This window comes from Aplysia californica, unplaced genomic scaffold (assembly GCF_000002075.1).
Source record: "Aplysia californica isolate F4 #8 unplaced genomic scaffold, AplCal3.0 scaffold00400, whole genome shotgun sequence".
Classification (NCBI taxonomy): Eukaryota; Metazoa; Mollusca; class Gastropoda; order Aplysiida; family Aplysiidae; genus Aplysia; species Aplysia californica.
This window is the reverse complement of record NW_004797670.1, coordinates 36763-54428: the sequence shown is the minus strand read 5'-3', so window position 1 is coordinate 54428 and position 17666 is coordinate 36763. Positions and strand designations below refer to the sequence as shown.

The window sequence follows — 17666 nt, the reverse complement described above, 5'->3', positions numbered from 1 at the left end:
TCTCTCTCTCTCTCTCTATCTCTCCCTCCTTCCCTCTCTTTTTCTCTCCCTCTCTCTTTTTCTCCTTCCCTCTCCCTCTTTCTCCTTCCCTCTCCCTCTTTCTCTCTCTCTCTCTATCTTTTATAAAATAAAGGATTTGCTTTATTGCCTATGCTTGGTTGGGTACTGCTCCGTTGTGAAGTTTTAGAGGTTCTGCTAATGTACAAATTTCTCTGTATGTATTTTCAGTATGTGGTTGTGACTGTGTGCCTCAAGGCAGGACTGGAGACAGTGGCCTGGACATGGGTATCTCTCTCATCACCCTTTTTTTCCTTAAACATTATTATCATCATCATCGTTGTATATTCTTGGCGGATGTCTTGATGTGTTCTTCTCTTTCTTTCACCCTATCAAACTTCTATCTTTCTTATCTTTCTTACTTCTTTGATTTATATGTTACTCTCTTGTAAAACCTGTAATCTTCGACACTTTTATGACTTATCTGTGTTGCAAGTGCCGTAATACTCTTACTAAAACTTTAAAAACCTTATCTTCATTGCCTGACTAAAGTCATTTTCGGCAGTTCCTATCATTATTACTGCTATTACTGTCATCGACTCTGTTGTTGTTGTCTTCATCATCGCCACCATCTTTTATAGACTATGTTCTTATTATTGAAATAATGTAACTATAGAGTGGTTTATATGTAAGCTTTTTTAAGCCAAAAGAGTCTGTTTCTGGTTATAATACAGTTTGTTGGCATCAGAACAATGTACGTCAATGATGTGTCTGTTTTCACTGTCTCTTATTTTGCCATTTCATTGGTTGCTGGAAGCTGTCTGTTCAAATGTGTAGGTTTTCGATACATTATCTAAATCAGGTATGGACAAACTACGACCTGTGGGCTGTTGAGGGACACATGCTATAGTGTCATATTTCTGTCTAACTTTTGAGTGCCTGTGTTGTTTCTGTCTGTCTGTCTGTCTGTCTGTCTGTCTGTCTCTCTCTCTCTCTCTCTCTCTCTCTCTCTCTCTCTCTCTCTCTCTCTCTCTCTCCCTCCCTCTCTCTCCCTCCCTCTCTTACCTCCTCCTCCTCCCCCTGTATTTGGTATCTCCTTTCCCTTAATTCTCTGTCTGTCTGTGTTACTTTTCCCTATACTAAATGACTGTTATTGTGTCTCTTTACACTAATTCACACTATTGCTCTCACTCTTACTCCCTGGTTGTTATTTTCCGACTCCCTGACTCCCTCAGATACACTCACATTTCCCTCCCCCACACTTCCACCTTCTGTCATACCCCCCCTACTTTATTGACCTTGCATTTATTCCCTTCACAGCTGACCCACCTGGCTATATGGGGGAGCATTGTATGTTGGTTTGTGTTCCTGGTGGTCTACAGTCACGTGTTCTCTATTGTCGGCCTCGCAGCTGAGATGGTGGGAATGGTAAGTCCTTTTTTTTATACTAGTAATCACAAAGACTAAGACAATGAAAGAAGATACAGATGCAGTTCCCTTGGACTGTTAAATCTACAGGTGTCAAACTCAAGGCCTTCTGGCCGCATCTAGTCCGATGGGAAATTTTATCCAGTCCGCGAGAGAATTTTAGGAAGTCCATCTTGAGAATCTCCACAACACAAAACCCTATTCCAAAGATAAACAAACTTGTTGCCGTGAAAAGATGCCAAACATCCAGCTATGATAAATAGGTGTAAGAATGAAAATTGGTATGCCTTGATTTGTTCTCATCTGCAGATACATATTTGGTCGTAAGACATTGACAGATGAACTATTATTATTATTATTATTATTATTATTCTCCTTTGCAGAAATATATTTGGTCGTAAGACATTGACAGATGAACTATTATTATTACTATTATTATTATTATTATTATTATCATCATCATTATTTTATTGCTATTGTTCATCATGACAACCCTGTAATAATGTCTCTCTCAGGACCAGTATGTGCTGGGCTGCTCCCTCTTCTGGCTGGGCCTCATCATCATTCCATTCACTGCCTTGCTCAGAGACTTTGTCTGGAAAATGTAAGTCTTCCCTTATCTCCGACATAGAAATTAAATTAAAAGTGGCTGTGCTGAATTCCCATACAGGCCTGACGCTGGAGGGCTGTCTGTATAACCTTAATTTGGGGGGGGGGGGGGGGGGGGGGCATTTTTCCCCCCTCTATTTCAAGCCAGTTTTTTTGTCTCGCAGGTTATTATGAAAATGTGCCAGTTTGTTCCCTTGAAATTACTGCTCATCAAATCTCCAAGGTTGGTATAACTGATTATAGAAATATGTAGAGATATTGTAGACAAGTGATTCAGAACGTTTCTTTGTTCAGATAAATACCACAGTCGAACCTGCTGTAGTAGCACACCTGTCCAAGACAATCACCTGTACAACTGACCAAACTGACTATTTCCCACTTCCCTTTGTGTGTTTTTTTTCTGTAGTATAAGACACTGTCCAAGATTTTGACCTGTGTAAGACAACCACTTCTCTCCTCGATGATGGGTGGCCATGTTGGACAATTTTGATTGTTTTAATGAAAACAAAGCAAGAGAATGTGGAAGAGAAATGTCCCGGTTATTTTCCTAGGAAAATGTTATACATCTACTCCAGTCTTTTCTGCTTAATAAGATACGAGATGAAATAATATCTTCAATGTCATTCCACAAGCACCTAAATCATTTTTTGAAGTTTTGAGATATTGGGCACTCATTATTTTTCATCTTAAAAAGTAAGAGGGAAATAACAACACAGAACGAAGCCGTACTGTAAGTTGATCCTTGATGTTTTAAGTCGAATGAAGGCTTTATCTGGAAACCCCCAGATATTGACTCACCTGTTGTATTAAGGGCAGGCTGTTCTGAAAGTTTTACCCTCTGTTGATATCGTGAATAAAGAAAGATCAGGGGGACCTTTCACCTTAAGTATTTGTCTTGTTCCTTCTTCAACTCTGAATGCTGGTTTATTTCTTGTTTTTGAATTCCAATTTAAAAGGCATTTTGTGTCTTCCCTAGCTTGCGGAGAGAATTCTTCAAGACACACCGCCAGTCAGTGCAAGAAATGGAGCTTGCTCATCGAGAAATAAAGATAGAGTCTGCGTTCAAGAAACGTTTAAGGTCAGCTATTCTCCTTCAAATAATATCATTTAGGAATTATGCCTTCACAGTCACTCTGTTTGTTTGTTTGTATATATGTGTGACCTGCTATCTGCTAAACAGTTAATATTTTTTAAGTTTTGAGGTCGACTTTTCTTTGTGTAATCATGAGCTCAGAAAAACCACCTCTCCATTAAATTTGAACAATGGAAGCCATTAGGAATACTTCATGGACTAAGGTCTTAAAACTTACTTCAGCTTGTGTGCAGTGGCAGTGGCAGTGGATTGAGTAGGTGTCTTCTGTAGAACTTGTATTGAGTCATCAGCTTATCCTTCTATTATTTTTATATGATCAGCACTTTAAAAAATTGTTATGTGTTTAGTGTGATTCTCATCATTTCAAATGAAAAAAGTAAAACATATTTTATGATTGCAAAGTGAAGTATTTGAAAATTATTTTCTATGAGTGACTTAATAGTTTACTCTTGCTGTGTCCTTGGGCACAGTTTAATGAAAATGTTAAAATTGGGTAAAAATCTTCTTCCACTTAAAGTTTAGAGTTATGTTATCTTACTCCAATTTTTGTAATAATGCCTATGAAAGTAGGTTTCTGTTATAAACAATTAACTTTCCCATGTTCGTCATGTTTCATACAAATTTGTAGTTTTGAATAGAACCACGAAAAGAAGAAAATGTCTTGTGTCTGATAACATGATTTTCTTTGTTCCTGTTGTGAAGGTTTTCCCTTCTTTATTATGCTTCCTTGCCTCCCCTTGTATATATAAACAACATGTGTGCATAAATATGTTGTCGACTTTCAGCTTTTTTATCTTCAACGTAACCAAATGTCCCATTATTTTTGTGTTTCTGCATTCTCTTTAATTATGCTGGTTTGTCTAGTCCAGTGCCTGTCAACCTATTTATAGCCAGCGCCCACTTTTACCACCTTTAAGAGGCAAAATTTATGCATTGTCCGCCTATATGTATTTCCAAATGGGGCATTGAATAATACCTGTCATTACCCGTGTGACCCCCACCACCCAAATGACCCACAAGAGGGCAATACCGTCCCAAGATGGCAAGCACTGCTCTAGTTCTTTACTATCATCTTTTATGAGTTTCAAATGAGTTTTTTTATTTCTCTATGCTGTTTCATGTCATGAATTAATACTTATACTAAATGCGTATTTATCTGTTCAAATGTGCGGGCGACTTTATAACAAAATATACTCTTTGAACATGGGCATGTGGTTGTGTTGATGGAATGGAGGGGATGTCATACAAGATAGGTGGTAAGAGCCAGTTCAAGTGAAGAGAGTGTGTGATTATATTCTTTAAGAGCATGTGACTATGTTCTATAGAGGAATCATGTTGATGGAAGTGGGTCTGTGAATGAGAGTGATGCAGAGAAGCTCAAACAGCCAGAGATGGTGGTTGGCGGGCACTCTGATGTGGTTTGCTCTTTCTTTCCTTATCGTCCATATCTTTTCTCCTTTTCGTAGTATGTTACTCTCTAGAAACACCTCTAATTTTTTTGCATTTTCATGACCTGTTTGTGTTGCAAGTGCAGTAAAATTACTAAAACTAAAAAAAAGACAACCCCTTACTAAAGACAGACAGACACAGAGAGAGAGAGAGAGAGATCATATTTTAATGCAATAGGAAAGTGATAACGACTATCTTATGACATTTTAGAAGAAAACTTAAATTGGATAGATGTACCTGAATGTGCTTGAGAGAAAAAGAGATTCTTGCTTCAATGTGCTTACTTTGTTCCATATGGAAGGCTGCCTCAAGACCAGTAAGTAAAACTAGGTCACAGCTTAACCAAGCTGGGAGCAACCACGTAGCACAATGGACGCCATGCAAAATGAAAAATGCTTTAGCTGCTTTTTTATATTTTGATGCACTCAAAGGACTTTCCATAATGTCCGATAATATGAACAGACAAACTCTTATTGGAAAAGAAGAAAAAAAATAATCCTACACCTATTATATATGTTGTAGTTTGTTTATTGTTCTCTTTCTTTTAAAAAATATTTTCATAGACATTACTCTTTTCGTTATTTCTTTTTAATTTATTTATTTTCTAACATAGTTTTTACAACCTCCAGTGTATGCTATTCTGGTATGGTCAATATTGTTTATACAGTGTTCTTATACAGTGTTCACTTTGCAGTATATTTTGAAACTTTGAAAGAGGTTTGGTCAAAGTAAAAAAAATCTGATTTACCTCATTTTGATTATCTTGGAATAAAAAGAATTATATAAAATGTTATACATTTTCCAGATCTGAGGACCCGCCAAAATGGCTAGAGTACATTCTTTATGTTGTTACTTTGTTGCAGTGTTTTCATTTGTTCGATCACTTTCAGAAATGTTTATAAAGTTTTGGTGATAATTTCATCATCGTAAAATTTCTCAAAGATGGTACAGAAAGGAATGATAGAAATTGTTTGATTAAGTGGCTGTATAAAGTAGTTTGATTGCTGATAATTGTGAGGCAACCTGCAAGAATTGGGATTGTGTCTGGAAATTCTGGAGTATTCTGCTCTTTTGATTTTAAAAATGTCTGCTATAGAATGGGAGTTATGCCAAAAAGTCAAAAATTTGGAAAAAAAGCAGGAACGGGGGAGGGGGGGGAATATTCAAAGTTTCAACATGCATATCTATAGACATCTGTGTCTTAAAAGTACTCCGTCTTGGCGCATACTTTTACCTCTAAAATACAGTTTTAGAGCAATACCTTCAAAAAAGCTCAAAAACGTTCACATTTGGAATAAATATTCACTTTGTAAAGCTTGAAAACAGGAAAAATTAGTTAAATTAAAAGTAATGGAATGTCAAAACTTTGGCAGGTGAAAAAAAATGAAGGGTGTTGTTAAAAACAAATAAATATGAAAAATGTTAAGAACTTATGTCAGTAAGTGACTATAGGAAAATATACTTATAATGGTGGGAACTCCTGGTTTAAATAACTGAAACTCAACTTGGGAATACTCAGTCTCTTTTTGTGGTTTGTAGTTAAGGCTTAAGTTTGCCCCCGGTTGCCAACACAGTCCCAGTTCTTGCAGAACGCATCACAAAATTAGCATTTCTGCCTCTGTCTTTTTGTCTTTGTTGCCCAACTTTATTGAGGAGAGTTGACATTAGTGGTTCCTACGATTTGAGGGAAATAATTCTACTACATTCTCGTAAGATCAAACCGGCGGATGAGTCACCAGTACTCTCAAAAATTGTAAATCTCTCTCTGCAAGTCACAAATTTATTACTGATTTTTGTTTTGAAGGTATGTAGCTTTTCCACGCATAATGGCCACCATTGTAGCTGATATTGAAAGATGAAGTGGGATTGCATTACTTTCTTTTCTTGAGTTTTTTGTTTTTTTGGCTTCATTACTGTTTTTGGTTTTTTTCTTTTTTGTTTAGACCCTAGGGTGTTTTTTTTCGTTCCATTTTACACACTTACTTATTTTACCTCTTTGGGAGGATATACCATTTATTGTCTGCTTTTATTAGCAAAAAGGTAGCCATAAGTTTCAGGGAAGATGGAGAGCCACAAGAAGCTCTTCGTTTTGGAAGATTAAGAAAGACATATTTTCTTTATCCTGTATGGAATGGAAACAAAGTAATACATAGTTCACTTGGTATCACTGTTAAAGCAAGTACAGGTACTGGGGAAAAGTTTAGACGTTTCGAGAATTCCGAAGTGCCCAGGGTCGGGTCATGGTTATAATTATTTAGAATTTATAAAATTATAGTGTAAAGTCTGCTCAAGATTGTTTTAAAGGGACAAGACTTCTGTGTTATTTGTTTGTAAATCTTACTCTGTGATGGCAGGTTTCTCAGATAAAATTGGAGCTCTCCGGTTTTCTTTTGCCTCTCAAAGAAGCCCAATTGGATTTTCCTTTTAATAAACAGGCTTTTTTTCTTCTTGAATTCCATTTCCATCAGGTCGTATGTGACTTATCGTAAATGATGGGGAAAAAAAACACTTTTTTGTTTATCTTTATGTGCAATATTTGTGTGACTTACTGCAAGTGACGTGAAATTACAATTTTATTTGCATGCATTTGCAGTACACTTTTATTTGCCACAGTCAGTTTGTTTTGCAATCTTAATGTACTGGAGTACATTTTGTCCCCCCATTTTCCTATAATTTTGGAGGATTTTGAGGGAAAACTCGTATTTTTGGTCACGGGGTGGTTGATGGGTCTGTGATGGTAACAAGGTAAATATCAACAGTGAAACTGAGCCAGAGACTGTTGTCTCTTGAACTCTTTTGGACGTAAGCAGATACATCCATATGATCAGCAGCTGACCAAAGGCAATGCTGTGCCTCAGTTGTTACCATCGCACACACATCAGAAACACAAATTTGCAGATTCCATAGTTACGTATGTTGTTACCTGCCGTTTTTAAGTTTCAGATAAAGCGACAGAATTGAAATATCTGCATGATTAATGAAGTTTTTTCAAAGTGCCCCAAAACGGAAAGTCTTCGAGCTTTGGTGAAAGACCAGGTGTGCATCTTCAATGTGACGATTGAAGAAAATTTTATCTTTTTGAAAAGAACTTTTCCGTGGATAATCTGAAAGTCTGGGTAGTTTGTCCCCCTTCCACAATGTATGGGCTGTGTATCAGGTTGACATTATTTTTCAAATGAAGGCACCGTATATCTTTTACAACTTACTCAATCCCTCTGAAAGAAACACGAGGTATTTCATTTTGCTTTGCTTACTCTATATCAGGTTTTGTGCACTTGTAACTTGAATTTGCAATTCTTAAAGAAATTCTGGAATTAAAGTCCTTTTCAAAATGTTAATAAGGGCGCTACTGCATTGATACAAATGATACTGAACAACTCAAACTGCAAATTCGAAAAGTTCACAAAAAAATATGAAATGGGCAAAACACACCAAAAAAAAAATTTCCCCCCAAACCTGGTTTGCAGTATTGAAACAAATTTGTTTCTTAGCGGTTTGGTTTTTTAAATTTCATTTTCCTACTCCTTATTCCATTTTTTTCTACTTGATTTTTTTTTTCCAGTTTATTTGTTTTCTTTACTCCCTTTATTGTCTTTGTTTTCTTTATAGATTTTTAGCTTGGATAGGAACAGGTGATTTGAATTACAACTGTTGGTTCTTGCATACTTCCTACCTCTGTTGTCTCTGTGCAGTATGGCGTCTGATGTAGCGGTTAGGCCCATCGCTGTCGCACACAGAAGATCAGAATTTAATTTCCATAAGGGGAGAATTTTTATTGAGTTTCTTGGTCTATCTGCTGGGACTTTGCATCCCTTCTCAGCTTGTGTTGGCCCTGACAGGCAGGGTTGAACCCCACTTCTTAACACCCACTTTTAAAAAAATAAAGTTTCCTTGGTGTAATGGTAACTCTTTTTGCTGGTGCATGCAAAAGACCTCCGTTTGATGTACATGTGGGGAAGAATTCTTTATGGAGTATCTATGTGTTTCTGCTGGGACAATGTATCCCAGTCAGCTCAGGCTGGCCCTGACAAACAAGAGTCAAAGCAGCCTGACTCCACAATGACCTAAATTGTGTCTATGAGGGCATAAAATATTTGTTCATGCAGCTGATAAATCTGTGTGGTGACTGTATCTATACATGTGTACTGTCTAGTTAAAATTCAAGCAAATCAAAATTGGAGTAATTTTGTTAGATTGATTTCCTTTAGTCTTTGTTCTTCCCTCTGTGCGCCCCCCCCCCCCCCCCCCGTTATCTAAACAAGTTTTCTTCTTTAGTTGTTGTTTTTTTTTTTGGGGGGGGGGGGGGTTAAAATCTCAAATGAAGTTTAGTTCTCAAGTGTGTTTTTGAAATAAAGAGGTTATTTTTATATTAATGGGTTCCTCTGTCCTGTTTATTTTTATGTTGTATTCTTCTCTTACTTGTCATTTCAGTCTTTCTATTGCCTCTTTTTAGTCACCTCCCTCCCCTCCCTCCACCTCTTTTCCATCTTCAGTAAATTATGATTATTATGCTGATTGTTTGCTGTATCTTCCCAGATGGTGAACCCAGTACCACTTGTTTGCTTATGTAGAAATACTGTTTCCTTGTACTTAATTTCCAGCAATTTTATATCATGTCTCATTGTAATGTTTTGTTTTTCTTCATACTTTTTCCCAATTGCTTTGCTGAAGCTTGTACACATTTGAATTTATTCATAGATCTACATGAGTGTTAAATATATAGAAATGCATACCTTACTTTCTCTTTCTATCTTCCACGACAACAGACCAATTTCCGAACGCGCTCGTCTGCTCAGCCGCAATTTGATCAGCCTGGGGGATCGCATCGTGAGCCGGCGCTCCGGAACCTGTAAGTGTTACGGGATGTGTGGCTGTTCTGTGGCAGTGTTCTCCAACTCTCGGCCTCGTCTCCCATCTCCCAGTCCCAGTCCATTGTGCCTCTTCTCTCACTCACTACTCTCCCCCGTCTGTCTAAGGGCCGGCTGCCTGTCCCTGTTGTGCTGTTGCTGTGACAGTCATGCGTGTATGACGGTGTCCTGTAATGTGTGTGCTGTGTCGTGCCGCGCCAGTATCCTCACGGTCATAATAATAACACAATTGCTCAAGTTTTTTCCCCTCTTTTTAAATAAAAGCTATCAGTATGGTAAATAAGTCTGCAACATCCTCAGTATAATGCGTTTTTGTTTCCTGTACGAAATACAGGGTGATCCAAAAAAACCATTACAACTTGTTTAAAAAAAATCTTCCTTTGCGTTTCAGATTTGAACATAACGTTAGGAAGCCAAAAGGAATTTGTCTGATATGTATTTTAGATAAGTCCATTGAATGGTTTTGCTCTATATAGCGCTTGAAAAAAACAACTCATTTTCAACCTTGTCACCATTTTCATAGCATGACGCACCAGTTCGCATTAGGCCTACCACTAAAAGTTGCAACAATTGCGCCATATTGCAAGCTACAGCAGTCTAACAAGTCAACAGAAGTCTCCAGATATTATTTTCCCCAAATTTTGTTCGCCTGCTTAGATCATGGTAACGTTTAGTAAAGACCAGAGAGCTTTTTGTATTGAACATTACCTCTCCACAAACTCACCATCCCTGACATTCCGTAAGTTCTGCGCACGGCATGGAGAGAATGCTTAAGTGCCCTCAAGACCTTTGGCGTCATGAGTAGAAAAGTTCCGTCAGTTTGGATCTATAGCGAATCAGAACTAAAAAGTTCTTTAAAACATGACCACTTCAGGTTGAACACGCACCATGGGCAGCCCTTTAAACGTCTCCAGAGTGCAAATTTCAGTAGCCGAGTCCCATGAGACGTCTGTCCGTGGATGATCTGCAGCTAGGACTTTCCTATACCTCAACAGTCTGTATTCTCAAGGCAGATCTTAACCTAAGACTATACCATTACCATGTTCATCTTCGTTAGGCCGAGATGACATGGATCAGAGCATGGCAATGAGTTCACGATTCCTCGATTGTCTTGTAAAGAGGGATCATTTCCTCGATGACATCTGGTTTAGTGCAAAGCCCACTTTCACCCTGCGGACATGTTAACTCCAAAAATGCTGTCTATTCGGCACCTTACTCTATTGTCTTTAAAAGCCACTTCTTAGTGAACATGTACAGTGTATGTGGCTTTAAAAACTCATGACTTAGCAGGTCCTTGTGTTAGGGCGCCACTGAACATTTCGAAAGACGCGTCAAAAATGTGTCGAGTCCAAAGGAGGGAATGTGGAGCACTGCTTCTAGGAATTTCAGAATTAAATAATTAGGTTTTTTAAACTCTGCAAAAGAATTTAAATATTGTTTAAATGTCACAGGGATGGAAAATTAATGTCAAAGAGAAAATAAAGAAAAAGGTTAACTAATCTTTTCACGACCTCCTTTACAAGATTTTTAAAGATTGGTGAACTTTGCGTTTTTGGGTGCTTTTTTCTTTTAGCCGTTTCCGTTTTCAAAGCGTGTTTCTTCTTCGTGGATTTTATATCAAACAAATTCCTTTTGAATGAATTATGTCTATTCCAGATTACAGCTTTCTAGAACAATTTTTGTGCGAGATATTCAGAAAAAAAGTTGTAAAGTTTTTTTTTGGATCACCCTGTATTCAATTATTGGGACCATTTTCACCTTTTGCTCAAGTCATTAGGTGGATATAGGTATGCACTATTTTTTTTATCTTTTCTCCAAAAACAACAACGACAAAAATCTTTTTCAGTGAAGATGGTGATAGTAAGTTTGCCGGGAAGTGAGTCCCAGTGATGCTGAAGGTTTTTTGTGACCCCCAAAAAAGAAAAGCTCATGTCAAAAAGTCTCAAAATTATGCTTTGATTTTGACAAAATTTGGTGACCAGAATCTGACCTTTTTACCCCTCCTAAAGTCAGTATTACGTCTGGATCAAGAGCCTTTTATTTGTTAGGGTGTCGGAAAAGTTAATGTTTTAAGTGTAATTGTGAAAAGACCACATTGCTCTTCTGCATCCATTTTTTGATGCATGACAGCCCTGTTTCACACTGTCAAACAATTTTTAAAAAATCAAAAGTGACTCATCATAGAATCCATGGTCTTTGTCAGTACTCTCACTGACTAACAAGAGAATAGAAATGACCATGTGGAAAGAACGTTCTTGGTATTGGGTATTCTGTGTATATTTCGCTACCCTAGAATTACAAAGTTCTATTCGCTCAGTACCTAGTTTTGAGAAATTTGGTTTGAAATGTTTTGAGTTTCCCAACATGTTAAGCTTTTTCGATTGCAGTTCTTTGGGTATCTGGGTGATGACTCTGAATAATATTACGATTTTGAAAGAGCAGATAGAACGTTTGCTTTCTGACTTCATGATCTTAATAACTCAAAACGGCCGAAGATGTCAGGTAGAACTTTGTAATTCTAAGGTAGCGATTTGTTTCCTAGCTCAGATGCAGCTCAACAGATTCAGGGGCTTGGCAGGTCTAATGTAGTCCAGCCTGTATGCCAGGCATCACAGGGTTCCTGGCACTTTTATTGATTGTCTCGTAACTAGATGTGTCTTTTCTTCCGTCTTCAGTATGAGTGGGTGGTTGATGGGTGGGCTAGTGTGGTTTGCTCCTTCTTTCCTATCAAACATCTATCGTCCATATCTCTCCTCCTTCTTTTCTTTGTTGTATGTTACTCTCCAGTAACACCTCTGATCTTCGACACTAATATGGCTTGTTTGTTTTGCAAATGCCGTACAACTCATACTAACACTAGAAAGAGGTTTCCTAGAGCTTTTTAATCAATTGTCTCTCAACTAGCTCTTTACGGTGCTTTTACTTTTACAAGCACAAGTCTTGTTTTCTCCAGCACATATGATGTCCAACAAGCTTGAGGAAGTTTTGTTTTCTGTTCACGTCATTTTCTTCTCACAAAATTTTGTCAGCTCTAAGAGTGGTTTGGATCACTGAATAAGTGTTTACCACATGGAGCCCAGGATCATACATAAGATGACTTTTTCTTGCCTTCTTGCTGCAAAACAAATACGGCACCTTGTAGCTCCGAGTCACATTTTCCTTTCAATTTCAGAACTTTTTTTCTTTTGTAGATTTATTGATTCTTCTACTCGTTCATCATTTCTCTTTTCTTTTTTTTTTGTGTGCATTTAAAGCGCTTGGTTACAGTTTTAGTAAAAACTGTGGAATAATTTTTTTTTTAACTGTCAGTTTGACCTACAACAGTGCCCCCCCTCAAATCATCATTGACTCTGTGTACAATTACAACTACTTCTTATCAAAATGTTGCTCATTTCTCTGAGTTCATGAATTGACATGCGTTCATGAATTGACATGCGAGCTTATCATGAATTGGTGGGTGGTTGGCGGGTGCTCTGGTGTGGTTTGCCTCTTCTTTACTATCAAACATCGATCGTCCTTATCTCCCCTTCTTTTTTTTATGTTTGTTACTCTCTTGTAACACCTCTAATCTTGTGGCGCTCATATGACCTTATGCAGTTGCGAGCACCGTAAAACGTCTAGTAAAACTAAAACTATCATGAATTGAAAGTTTTTCCAGCACTGTGTTTTGGTAATACTGTCACTTCTGGGACGCGTGATGTGTCGTTGCTGTGCTTCGTGTCTCCATGCCGTCAGTGTGCTTTTCTCTTTCTTACGAGAGCACAGCTGCGTTCTTCTGTGTGCTGGTCATCATTGCCGGTGGATAATTGTTGTGATGTCCTGTAAGCATCTGTTTTTGTTGTCATCTCATCATCATTGCCCAGGTTTTTTGTCGTCAACTTATGTATGTTCCTCTAGGTGCCACCGTTAGCCCAGTACTTACAAGCTCTTCTGTGCAGTTTCACTCTCTGCCTTTCTCCTCTGCCTTTTGCTTTAGTGTCTACCCAGTGCCCCGCTCTCTATGAATATCAAACAAGTCCCAACTCCTCTACTAAGGATTTGTTACAGAGTGTATTTTTTTAACCTGGAATATGTTCATGGTTTCGAAAAAACTGTCCTTTTTATTCAGACACGATGAAGTGTTTGGCCTGGATGTTGCTTTCGTTGAGAAGAGAAACAGCAGACCTAGTATATTTTTTATTCCTCCATAAACAGTCAAAATTGTCCAAGTCTGCCACCCGTTGTCGAAGATAAGAATAGTTTGCTAAGACAGTTGGAGGTCTGAGACGGTGTCATTATAATATAGGGGAAAAAAACAACCAAAGAGAACTTATTACCATTTGTGTCTGCTGGTTTTGCAAGGTCTAAATATCTGTAAGTTTTTTTCCTTTAAATATAAAAATAAAATGCAGTGCGATAAAAGTGGCCTAGAACCAATGTTTTTAAAAAGCTTTACAAATATTGTACATTTATAAATATCTTAAGATAAAAGGGCAGATGCATCTATGACCGGTTGATCGGACAGTTAGTTGCCATTTTTCTGTAATGTGTAAAGTGGAAAATGGTTCATGAGAGTGGGGCACCCTGTGGTCTTTAGTTCGAAGACCCAAGTCTTTGGGTCTTTGTGTGTCTCAACAGTACGTCAGCCGTCTACATCTACGTAGTTCTGGTAGCTGCCTCCTCCGCTGTCTCTGTCTGAGTGTGCTCAGGCCTCATGTCATCCTGCATATATACCAGACTACTAGCACTGCTACATCCCTGCTCATCTGACAAACGTTCAGCTCACCTCCCCATGCCACTGACACGCTCATTTTTTGTGCCAACATTTTGCCTTTCATGTCCTTATTTTGTTTACACCTGCTCACAGTTGCCACCAGGTCTCATTTTCATTCTGCATTTCCGTATGTTTTTTTTTCTACCTTTCTTCTTCCTCCTCAAGCCCAAGTACAACAGACTACCTCTGTAGCACGTAAGTCTCCAAACACGTTTAACTTTGATCCCAATAGTTGGTTGTCTCTCTCTCAATTTGTTTTTCAATTACTAAGAAAAGGGGAAGAAGATACCGTCAGGTTGTATGTTTTGAAAATATTTTCTAGAAGATAATACGGCCTGATTGTGTGTTCAAAAAATTTTTCTAGAAGAAAGTACCGCCAGATTTGTGTTTTAAAGATTTTTTTTAATAGAAAAAAGTGCCGCCTGATTGGTTAGGAGAAAGTACCTCCAGATTGTGTGTTTTAGAATTTAGTTTATGAAGAATATACTGCCAGACTGTGTTTTTTAAAAACTTTTTCTTTTGTGGATCCTGTCTTTTGCTAAGCTGATGGTTAAAAGTATCTCAAAGATGACATGTCTCATTTGTCCTTCTGTAACTTCCTCTGTTTATGATTTGCACAACTTTCTACTTGTATGTTGTAGTTGTCTTGATTTTCGCGTGTCTTTCTTCCTGTCTTTGTGAATGTCTCTGCAGCCTCCTGTTGTGCAATTTTCATTCAAGTCTTTTATGATTCTCTTTTGAATCAAATTACTTTTTCCTTGTCTCAACCTCAAGAACATGGTTGTTGTTACTTTCTCAAATAATCTAATATGTTTTTTTTCGTCTTTCCCTTTTTATTTTTGTTAACTTTTCTCCCATGTTTTACTTTACTTTCCTGTTTCTTTTCTGTATATACCCTGGTGTCTTTCAGTAAAGATTCTTTTACGCTTGCTGTGATTTCATAACTGCTTTGACTGTTTCCAATACTCGATGACCCATTTATTTTTTTACTGTACTGGTGCAAAATGAAGACCAAACGAGAATGCAGCCTGTTGGTTTCGTGCCTTAGAAAAAGTAAAACCCAGACCCACAGACTCAGTGCTTGCGTAAATGTACCTTTGCCTGGAATGTTATATCTTTGTATGTGAACAATTAGATTGTATCAAGCTTTTTCAGAAGGAAATGTAACCAGCATTGATGAAAAACAGCTGTGTAATATATATATATATGTATATTTGTACAAGCTATTTGATAATAAGCTATGGGAAGCAAGTACCCTGGCTAATACTGTGCTATTGCAGTTTCTCTCACCTTAAGACTTTGGGTGTGGGGGTGTATATTGATTTCTATTTTTTAAATGAGGATTTCCTTCTGCTTGAATGTTCACATTTTAAAAAATGGGAGAACGTAGAAGTTAGAAACAGTTTTAAAGTTTGAATTAGTGAGGAAATAAAGAGGAGGGGTTTGTAGTTTTATCTTTATTGACTTCACTCCAAAACAACTGTCATCGGTGTAAAAAAAGTTAGACCTTTTTCATATCTTTCAATAGCGTGTGGTTCAATTTGTATGTGCAGTAGTTCTTTTTGTATAATGCAGCATAATGATTGTACTATTATAGTTAGGGTTGTTTTTTGTTTGTTATGTTGTATTTTTACTGCATTTTGGATCAAATGGCAAAGGATGTCTTGAATAGACACACCCTCCACGACGTTACTAGTGTAGTCAATTATCACTTGTTTGGATATATGTGCTGGATTATGGACCCTGTTTGTTTATGTTGTCTCAGCTTGTGTTGTATGTTCCAGTGTAAGCTCTTTGTGGTGTGTGGATATTTGTGTATGTGTGTGTATATTGGGGGGGGGGGGGGGGGGGATATGTGTGTGTGTATGTGTGAAGTACTTAACAGACAGATAGTTCAGAAGAAAGAGATGGATCCATTAATTATAGTGGACAGATTGATGGCTTCCCACAGAATGGAAAGAAGCAGGGAGAGATAAAAGGAGAGGCTCTTCTATAAGTTTTAACATCATCCTTGTTGTTGTGGTGGGGGCACGGGTCTTGACGAGAATTTGATTTCCTGACAAAGGTATGCCCAGCAACAGTCAGCGCAGTACTGCCATTGAGATGCGCCGTTTCTCCTCTTTGTCCCAGCATGGTAATTTGTTCTCTCTGTGCACTTGCGCGGTGCCCTGCCTTCCCCCCCCCGGCAAGCTACATGTATTGCCTTTTCTGCGGATGGTCTGCCTGGTTACCTGATGTTTCGAGTTGCGGGCACATTTCAAACGTGTTTCAAACTTTTATACTGAGTGCACACTAACAATCAAATTCATTTGATTCAGTCGGGGCCAGCCTGATTTTTCCTTCGTGGATGGGGGGCAGAAGCTGTCATTTTGGCAGAGTTTGACTTAATTCAACCGTGAGCTTCAAAACCAACGGCGTTTGTTTTTCAAGATCTCAAGTTGAATTGGTTGTATTGTGCCAAAACGGTAGGGCTTCCCCTCCATGGAGGAAAACCTGGCTGGCTCTGACTCAGTTTGATTAAATCTGTCAAGTAATGTGCACTGGGTGTTAGGTTGCGACACCTCCTGTTGGCTGAGGAGTGAACATCGGAGATTTCCTGTTTGATCTGTTTCTTGTTGTTTTTATATTTGTTTTTGGATGTTAGTAATGTGCTGTTGTTGTTTGTTTTTAAAAATTCTTTTTGTTGTGTTTGTTTTGATAAATAGTCTTTGAGTGATAGTGCTTGTGTGTTCTTGTAGATTTATTTTGTTATTGGGAAAAGGGAGGTGGGGGATTTGATGTATTGTTATTGTTTGGAGACTAGCATGGACACTCATTCACATTTCTTCGTGGAACTTCGATGTTCTTCCATGATGTTTTCTGTTTTGACACTATATGATGTTACTCAAGGCGAGAAGACTTTGTTGTCACGAGAAGACCGTATGTGTTTAGGAATTCACTTTGGATGTTACTGAATGCTACATGAACTTTGTGTTGTCTTGCTTCCAATGTTGAGAACTGAAATGGGATACACTGTAGGCTACTAAGCCGTCAGAGTCGTATATAGAAAATATTCAGTAAATTCCATGTGCACTGTCTCCAAAAGATAGGGTCAAATAGAGCATTAATTGCTCATATTTTGCTGCAGTTTTTCTCTAAAACACTAGTGTATTGAATGGAGATTATGGGTTAAGAAGTGACAATAAAAGTAAGGATGGTTTAGAAAATTGTGAATGAATTTTGTGAAGCTGTTTGAAAAAGCTTTTATGTGAACTTGTTTTTAAAAAGGAAAACATAAGTGCTTGTCTTCCATGTCTGTGTTATTTGTTCGATATCTCTATGGTTCAGTCATGCAGCCGTTGCATACATTGCCAGGACGGATGGGTTTGAAAAGTTTCATTTCTGTTTTAAAACAGTTTGCGTTATTTTTTACTGGTCAAAAGACATTAAACATCACTTCTTCTAAGGCATTTTCATTCAGTAACCCCCC

The 17666-nt window shown here is 37.9% G+C and overlaps 1 protein-coding gene across 3 annotated transcripts in view; it reads left to right on the top strand.

Annotated features, from left to right (window-relative positions):
* LOC101861828 (probable phospholipid-transporting ATPase IA) overlaps nucleotides 1-17666 on the top strand; it is a gene marked incomplete at its 5' end in the record, with an annotated part of 73256 nt that overhangs the window by 48177 nt on the left and 7413 nt on the right. The window contains 6 exon segments of one of the 3 annotated variants that reach the window (XM_035971226.1): nucleotides 229-285; nucleotides 1318-1425; nucleotides 1941-2029; nucleotides 3011-3112; nucleotides 9343-9425; nucleotides 14363-14392. In XM_035971226.1, the coding sequence (XP_035827119.1) occupies nucleotides 229-285; nucleotides 1318-1425; nucleotides 1941-2029; nucleotides 3011-3112; nucleotides 9343-9425; nucleotides 14363-14392 (469 nt within the window). 3 annotated transcript variants of the gene reach the window in all.